The 9,089-nt window shown below is 41.0% G+C and overlaps 1 protein-coding gene across 1 annotated transcript in view; it reads right to left on the bottom strand.

Annotated features, from left to right (window-relative positions):
• Positions 1-218: 218 nt before the first annotated feature.
• The window catches only part of IRAK3 (interleukin-1 receptor-associated kinase 3), a 51,607-nt gene continuing 42,736 nt past the window's right edge, over positions 219-9,089 (bottom strand). Inside the window, exons 9-12 of the mRNA XM_011976648.1 lie at positions 3,050-3,248; positions 2,725-2,787; positions 2,473-2,637; positions 219-1,184 (exon numbers count right to left, since the gene is read on the bottom strand). Of these exons, the coding sequence (XP_011832038.1) occupies positions 708-1,184; positions 2,473-2,637; positions 2,725-2,787; positions 3,050-3,248 (904 nt within the window). The 3' untranslated portion in view covers positions 219-707. The remainder of the gene's footprint in view (positions 1,185-2,472; positions 2,638-2,724; positions 2,788-3,049; positions 3,249-9,089) is intronic.

The raw sequence follows: 9,089 nt of genomic DNA, 5'->3' as shown, positions 1-9,089 counted from the left end.
TGGACATTTCATATAGTCTCCTTAGGATATAATAGGTCACTAAGTATGTTTTTAAAAAGCTGTAATAATAGTCAATGCAGGATAAATTGTCCTAAGAGTTTAGGATAGATCTTGGGAAGAAATCCCCTTTCAACACAGAGCATGCCGTAGCCAAGGGTGAACCTGGCTCATTTTCAGACAAGCAGGCTAGTCAGGGATTAACCGCAAAACAAGAGGGGTCAATCAGAATAACAAGGTGATTCTTTCCAAAGGTATCTATTAACATTTACAAATTAGACATTTCCTACAACCCTTGCAAGCAAGCTAAACCAAACGATGGAATCCAACTGAATGTTCTCGGCAGATGGAGGCTCTGGGGACTCACACTGAGGATAATGGAGAAGACATTAGAATCCAGTCCCTTTTTGGTAAGTTTTGATTGTTTTGTTTGGCTGAAGTCAGAACCCATGATCTTAAGGAATCTTGAATGGCTCTAATTGAGCGTGGATTTGGTCATGAGACAATTATCCTGATAAAACAATTTTTTAAGGCACTCTGAGGGTTTGGGAAAAAAGGAATGGAATTGTCCAGATTGTTTATCTGCATCACCCAAACTCACTATTGATCATTATCTTGGCATTGCTTATGGAGCTAATGTCTTCCCAAGGTCATACCTATACTCAGGTGCCTAGGCAATACTTGCTCTTTTCTTTATCTTCTGGAGGAATTTATTCTTTTTTGTGTTGTTCATATTCGTTCCAGGAAAATTTGGAGGAACAGCTGCTCTCCACTGGCCTGCTCCTGCAAGAATGGCCTGGAGCTTCTGAAGAAGGATCCACATTTACCTTATAGGGCCTTAAGTCCTGGGATGGAACTATAAACTTTGGGAACCAACTTTCTTCACGAGAAGAACTGGGCATGTTGCAAGCTTCCTCATTTCTCTTGCTCTCTGGCTTTTTGTCCAAGCTCAGAAACATAACCTCAGACTGGCTGCATTCAAAAGGAGTTTTCTGAGTCATTCTGTCTATCCTCAAGCCTTCATCAGAAGGCAGTAAATGGTTATTCTGGCTTTCATCATCTTCCACTGGAATACTTGGTACATTCTCCAGGAATAGAGGAGAAGGACACCTGAAGGACTTCAGTGACGTGGGAGGATCTTCAGCAAAATACAAGCTGGCTTGAGTACTTTCAAGAGTATTTAGAACCTAATTAACAAAGAAGCAAACAGACATTAAACTAAGTTTGAATAATCTTTCCTTTTACCCTTTACCTCTCTACCTATAAAGAATATTGTTTCATTTTCATGAAATTAGTTCAACTATAGAATTTTGAATTAGAAGGGCTCTTAAAAATTAGCTAAACCCCTTTATTTTGAGGAGTAAATTAAGTGACTTAAAACAAGGTATAAAAGAAACCACACTAAAGTAAATGCCAAGAGACCTGACTTAAGCCTCAGATTTGCCACCAACTAGATTTGTGAACTTGGGCAAGTCTCTACATTTTTTACTTCAACCATAACATGTGGAGGATTGGAAGGGAATGAGGAAATAAACCTGTAATTCTTAAATGCCAGTTTGTTTTGTTGTTGTTGTTGGGTTTTTGTTTTGTTTTGTTTTGTTTTGAGACGGAGTCTCACTCTGTTGCCCAGGCTGCAGTGCAGTGGCATAATCTCGGCTCACTGCAACCCCCACCTCCCAGGTTCAGGCAATCCTCCTGCCTTAGCCTCCCAAGTAGCTGGTATTACAGGCATGTGCCACCATGCCCAGCTAATTTCTGTGTTTTTAGTAGAGATGGTGGTTTCCCCATGTTGGTGAAACAAATAAATAATTATTTGTTTATTTGTGCAAATAAATAAGTGAATGGGTGATTAAGTCTATGGATAGATTAGTAACTTCTTAAAAATGGTAAGGTAAATATATGCTGCATTTATAATGAGCCAGATCTCTTAATGAAGATTAAACACTTTAGGAGGCCGAGGAGGGTGGATCACTTGAGGTCAGGAGTTCGAGACCAGCCTGGCCAACATGTGAAACCCTGGCTCTACTAAAAATACAAAAATTAGCCAGGCGTGGTGGCTTGTGCCTATAATCCCAGCTAGTTGAGAGGCTGAGGCAGTAGAATCACTTGAAGTAGGGAGGTGGAGGTTGCAGTGAGCCGAGATTGCGCCACTGCACTCCAGCCTGGGCAACAGAGTGAGACTCTGTCTCAAAAAAAAAAAAAAAAAGTGAATAAAATATTCCCTGAAAACTGCTCATTTATGTCTTTACATTAAATTTTTTGTGGGGTCTTGGTTCCACCTAGAAATGACCTCTACCAGAGTACCAAATGATGTGGCTTTTTGACCTGGAAACACTAACTACTATGCTGGAATTCTCTGTTGGAGGCTGGATTTGTCTCATTAACAAATAATTCACTTAGATACACAATTTATCTAGTTTAGATTTTCCATGGTTCTGTGGACTCAGTTTTGAATAAAACCATGTATATACTCACTTCATCCATTGATGGTCTTAACTTTGCCCGCGTTGCAGCACACTGGCCTGCCAAACAGAAGAGCTTGATGGAGAAATTCCGAGGGCAGGGAGGCACCTTCTTATCTAGAAATGAGAGACATGAATCCAGGCCTCTCTTCTCCATCAATTCTATAAGGAGATCCCGCTTGGAAGAGAGGGAGACAATTTTATCACAGAGAACTTGATCAGAAAATGACCAAGAGATAGGTGCCAGGATGAAAACAATTCTTACCAGCTGGATATGTTTTGGATCATCTAACACTACTCTACATCCTGTCAGAACTTCCATTATGACCTACAAGGGATACATAGAAAGTCAGCTATCTTAAACATATACACACAATTTGTTGCAACTATTAACCATGACTATGAATACAGTTCATTCTAATTAATGACTTTATATTTTATTAATTGCTTGATTACAAAACATTAATATATAAGACGGGCTAACAGAAAATCAATCAGTCAAACGTTAAAACTCTTTGAAAAATTCTTAGAATCTAGAACATTCTTGGCAATAAACTCTCCTCCTTTGTTAACTGGCAGTTGGTACTCACAATTCCAAAGCTGTAGACGTCTGTTTTAACGGAAAGTTTCCCCTGTCTGATGTACTCTTCTGGCATGTACCACAGATGTTTACTGCTGCTGCTGGTCATATTTATGGTACAACTCTGATGTTCTATGTGGGACCGGAAGTGTGCCATGGCAAAATCAGTTAGTTTGGGTTGAAACTGATCATCCAAAAGGATGTTTGCACTAAAATTGCGATCAGGGACAAACAAGACAAAATATCATAAGGGCACTTCAGTGTAAACAAACATACTAAACTCACCTTCTTCACATCTGGTTAATTCACAACACTGTAAAATAAAGCCAAACAAACCTCCATGAACTAGAGAACATTCTTTCATTTTTCTTAATGTGTAAATCCAAGTGTTATCTGCAACCTAGAACAAAAAGCTGACCGAGGAACAGTGGGCATTTCAAACTTAAAGATACATATGTGAAGTTGCTGTATAAAGCTGATGCTTTCTTAGAGAAACTGAAGTTAACCAAAATAGCTTTCCTTGTGCTTTTCTTACACTTACAGAGAATGTGAACTGAGTTTTAATCAGCTGGTTATGTGTCTGTTATGTGCAAGAGCTGTGCTGTGAAATGCTTGGCTTATGAGCACAGAGCCACTAACTTGGAATGATTTGAGGACTCTTTGGTAGTCCCTGCCCTCATGGCAGCCCTATCCCATGGTTTCATCTCTGTGGTTTTACAGTCTTTGAGTTTTATTTAAACTACAAATGTTTACAGAGACAAAGGCAAAGTGCTTATAGTCAAGTTAAGCAGTTGTCGCATTAAAACCTTAAGAATCATCTGACATTTTGGCTGAGGGTAGGCACTGGCTTACTTTTACCTTCAAAGGGCTGTCAAAGCAGGAACAGGAAAGCAAAGCCAAGAGACAGATCCATTTCCCACTGCATACAGCCAGGAGTTCTGCCTTTCCCTGGCTCCGTGACCACCCACAGTTTCCTTCACCATGTAAGCCTCAGTGCCCTCTCTCCTCTCATATGAAATGAGGAGAACAGAACTCTGGCAGGGGGAAAACGAAATGCATAGCGTCCTCCGCAGCACTTGGTAATGCTCAAAAAATGGCAGCTAGGAGGAAGATTAGCAATCAATTCTAAGAGAACAGATGGATATTGAGAAGGAGGTGGGGCAGCCAACAGAAAGTCATGCACTTCCTGGCTTTACTTAGGGCTCTTCAGAGCTTGCTCTTTATCCTCTGAAACCAAAGCATCTAATAGTAGACCTGCCCATCCAAAATGCCCAGAGGTATATTTGTAGTACGACAGGCTGTTACTAAAAGTGCTATAGCAACAGCCACGGGATATCAAGAAGTTCTTAATTCTGAACAAATTTTGAATCTTACAAAAGCTCCAGAAGTCTTTGCTATCCTTATACAGGTAGGTTAATGGGCAGGCCCCAGTTCCATAGGTCTGAACTGCAGGTGTTCTTACTGTTCAGAGGACTCAGAGTCCTACTTCTATTTAGACAGTTTGGGGGAAACAGTTCAATGTATGAAGCTAAGGCCTCAAAGATTCTAGTCCAGACTTTGTCTAGGGCTGAGCTGACAATAGAAAAAACAAAGGGAGTTCCAGTGGTCTCTTTTTTTTTGTTTTGAGACAAAGTTTCGCTCTTGTCCCCTAGGCTGGAGCGCATTGGTGCGATCACAGCTCACTGCAATCTCTGCCTCCCAGGTTCAAGTGATTCTCCTGCCTCAGCCTCCCGAGTAGCTGGGATTAGAGGCGCCTGCCACTATACCGGGGTAATTTAGTAGAGACGGAATTTCACCATGTTGACCAGGCTGGTCTTGAATTTCTGACTTCAGGTGATCCACCCGCCTCGGCCTCCCAAAGTGCTGGGATTACAGGCCTGAGCCACCGCGCCCAGACCCCGTGGTCTTTTAAGGATAAAGAGACACATTTTAAACTTTATTTCACTCCTCCTTCCGCTAAGGGTGGCAAGGAATTGTAAAATCCAAAGCGCTCACCTTCTGAGCTCTAGGGCCTCTTATCAGCTGTGTGCTCTCAGCAGTTATGGAAGGAAAATCAGAGAGGCCTGGTTCCCAAGGCTCATATCAATGAGCATAGTTGTCATTTCTCTCCTTGCCTTCTCCCTTCTCCCTAGAGAACCCAGTAGCTGCTAAAGCCAGCCTGGGCCTCACACACCCCCATCTGTCACTCCTCACCCACTCTTTTACTTTCTCACTTGGAGAACTGTTGACTAGCCTGACATACCTCAGATGAGGAACAGACTACAATCAGATCTGACTTCTGTCCAGCTCTAGATAAGGAGACTGTCAGTTCATAATCACTTCTTCCCTAGGTTGACTCTTCAACGGATCAGATCAAGTCTGAGGCTCCTGGAGATGCCCTGAGGGTTTCAGAGTGCTGGGGACATTAGAATGCAGGAGTTTGCCAGTGGGCCAGGAGGCAAGGTGGGAATAAAAGGTTCTCCAGCCTTCATTGCCAGGACCCCTCCTTCTGCCCTTCAACTTTGGAGTCACTTCTGCGTGCTCCATTTCATTTCAGCACAGGGGGAGGGCAGGAATGTTCTGAATGGCAGATATGCAGTGTCAAACACCTAAACATCTTCCTCTACCACAGTTCTAAAAAAGGCATAGAATTATAATTGACAATGCCAGAATCATGAGAATGCAAAAGCTGAATTTTTGAAACACCAAAAAAACACACACAAAAAAAAACCCCTGAATCTTTTTTTAAGTACAAAAAGGGTGAAAAAAGACACAATAATAACAACAAAACCTTCAATCTAATTCACTTATTTGACCAATAGCAAAGCTGGTGGAATGCTTTCAGCAAATGGTGAGTCAGCTTCTGTGAAAGTTGGGCAGAAGGGAGTTGAGTAACCACAAACAATGCTTACATCATAAAACCCAGAGAGGACTTTGGGTCAGTGAAAGGCCATCAACAAGATGTGAAATTATTCTAGTGTACTGAATTTACAGTTTGAATAATGACAATCCGTGAAAAGATAAGTCGTTTTCCAGCTGACTTTAGTGTATAACATAAATTTTTAGTCCAGTGATTTACTCTGTTCTAAATAAAGGTTAGCAATAGCTGAGGAAGAAGGATGTTCTGTTTTAGGAAAGCGGAAATTGCAAAAGGCCCTTCAACAATCAATTTCTACCTCAATTCTTTTCCCCTGCTTCAACCTTAAATAGAATGTTCAAACACAAAGTGCCTTCGGCTTCCATGCAGATCAGCTGAATAAGTTTATCCTGTGGGTGAAAATAAACTAACAAAATTAAGAACCTAAAATAACTAGAATCATGGCAATATCATGCAAAAGGGCAGCCTGCAAGCAACTGTGGCCACGAAAGAGATAGATAAAAGATACCTTTGACCCATATCCATGGTCCATATCCTCAATTTCATGTTTCTACAATCTTATTTTTTCTACTCTTTATCACAAGGCTATTTACCTTAACAGAGATGCCATCCCCTCTCCAGATAATTCCTTTAACAGAATGATCATTGGTTGTACACTGAGGAAGTATGGAGAATCCTATACAGATGATGAGTTTGTAACCTGACTCTAGGATGTTACTTAATTTCTCTATTAGTAGGGGTCTCTAGGACAAGTTTTGGGGGACCTGAATTCCCCAAACAAATGCTACTTTGTAATGAGAATTGCTTTCTTTGCTCACTAGTTTATCTCCTAATTAAGTTCAATCCCTTGGACCTTAAACATAAGACAAGATGCTCCACCTAAATTATAAGGCAGGATTTGAATTCAAGTGCAAATATCATATTTGGCATGAAAGAGCATGATTGGTTTTTAAAGATATATATACACACACACACACACACACACACACACACCCCACATATATATAATATATATACCGATATAATATATATACATATACATAGTATATAGTGTGTGTGTGTATATATGTATGGGCCCAGCAGTCCAGCTCCTGGGTGCCTGGAAACTCTCAGGAAAGACCAGGACTCCAAAGAAGGATCTAGGGAAGAGGGGGCAGGGAGCCACAGATTGGCTCCAGATATAAAGAGGACCCAATGGCCCCTCTGGGACAGCCTGAGGCAATAGCACACATGTGCTATCTGTATTATGGCTGTTGCAACACCTAGACACCCCTCACCAAATGCCCTGCCTCCCCTAACTAGATGAGGCAAGACTCACTTTCTCCTAGAACCTGCAGGCTACTAAAAAGTTGTGCACCCCACCCCAACTTAAGTGTACACTGCATCTTGCCTGGAATGCTACAAAACTGAAACCCTTTATTCCCGTGGGACTGCGGAGCTTTCTCTTTCATCCCCATTGAACCTAGGCAGGTCTGAGAGACACAGTATTCAAGCTTGTTTTTGCTTTGTTGGTATTAAATGAGAAAACGTAAGGACAGTGTTAAATGAGAAAACGTAAGGACAGTGACACTCACAGAGGGCTCAAAGTATGCTTTAAAGGATATAGGCTGGCCATTGTCCATCCTACGTCCATTACCTTACCTTAAAATCCCAAAAGGCTTGGTTGCATGTCTCTAGAAGAAGTCCAAAGACAGCAACTCAAGGAACAAAAATACAGGGGGTTGTAGGATGTCCCTGGAGATCTGAGGACCCTTCAGTTAGTTAATGTCAATAAACTGGCTGAGTTTCAAATAGTTCCAGAGAAGTTCTGGGCCAACATAACTAAAGTCATATTTCCAGACATTTTAAGACAATGGAGAGACAGAAAAAACTGGCAAGTACTGTGCATACGTGTATGTATCTATGTGTATAAGTAAATGAATGTTGGGGCTTAGAGTGGTGGCAAATAGAATTAATAGGGGAAATTTTAATTTATGTCATACTTAATTGTTTTGCCATCCCTTAGAAAAAATCAAATTTGGATATTTTAGAAGAAGGGAGGCACTAGGGGAAAATAGGAAAATCTGAGGAAAAAGAATTGTATATATCTAAAATTTTTCTAAAAGATAAAAATAGGCTTTTTGAGGGGGTTAAGAGGGAGAGAGAGGAGACTGATTAAATAATCTATCAGTCAAACAAAGAAAGAGACTTTGGATTCCCTGTAGGCTTCGACATGCCTGTTAAACAATGAGCTAGGCTCTAACTTTCCCGTCTGGGGATAAAGGCAGGAGGAGCCTGGGTCTTCAGGCAAGGGTGTCCTGGTCGCAGGGAAGGGCCAACCTTTGGCCCCCTATGCCCTCTTCCCAACCACTCAGTTTTTCTAGTCTTTCTGAAAGGAAATTATCCATGCACTCACTCACTCTGACCTTACATCTCTGATCAATTTCCATTAAAAAAAAAAAGTCCATTTAGAGGCAAATAGCTTCTTCCTTCCTTTCTTTCCTAGACCACTTCCCTTGTATGAAAGACTGTTTCACTTGGCAAGAGACAAATGGCACTACTGATTAAAGAACATGATTTTATAGGAAACATTAGAAATGTTCACCAAGATTATCTCTTTGCTTTGGAAACATTAGCAGGAATGAAATGTCTGGGATGGAAAATGCTGAGGATAAAATGCATTTCCATTTAAAATAGTTCATAAATGTGAAAACAATTAAGCTCACTAAGGGATAGGAGGGAAATAACAAGGAAGTTTACTGCTTTCAGATGCTTTTAAGTGATCCTGTAAGTCAAAAACCTCTTCGTTTCTCCAATAAAAATGTGAGGGTCTTTGCCAAGAATACAGGCTGCAACTTTTCAAGATTCTTTTCTTTAAATCCTTTGCTTCTCAAATTCCACCACCTGGAAGCAGATTTTGTTTTTATAACATTCTCTTTGAAGAGTTCAAATTACTGAGACATTTTTTAGCTAAATAAACCCCCAGACTTGTTGAAAGCACCTTGGAAACATGGGCATTGCTTCTCCTGTGGGTGTTTCTGAGCTGTGTCTTTGACAGCTTCTTCCTTAGAAAGCTATCTACTCTCACTGCTTTCCAGGCCCGATGTCCCCTTCAATGCCTGTTGCTACTGCCAATTTCCCCAGGAGTCCAATGTCAGCATTTCCAAATTCCTGCACACTAATTATGCTCTCCTCTCCTTCCCAATTGCCCTGT

The sequence above is a fragment of the Mandrillus leucophaeus genome, unplaced genomic scaffold, assembly GCF_000951045.1.
Source record: "Mandrillus leucophaeus isolate KB7577 unplaced genomic scaffold, Mleu.le_1.0 Scaffold169, whole genome shotgun sequence".
Classification (NCBI taxonomy): domain Eukaryota; kingdom Metazoa; phylum Chordata; class Mammalia; order Primates; family Cercopithecidae; genus Mandrillus; species Mandrillus leucophaeus.
Note: the sequence above shows the minus strand (reverse complement) of the source record. Positions and strands in the feature narration are given on the sequence as shown.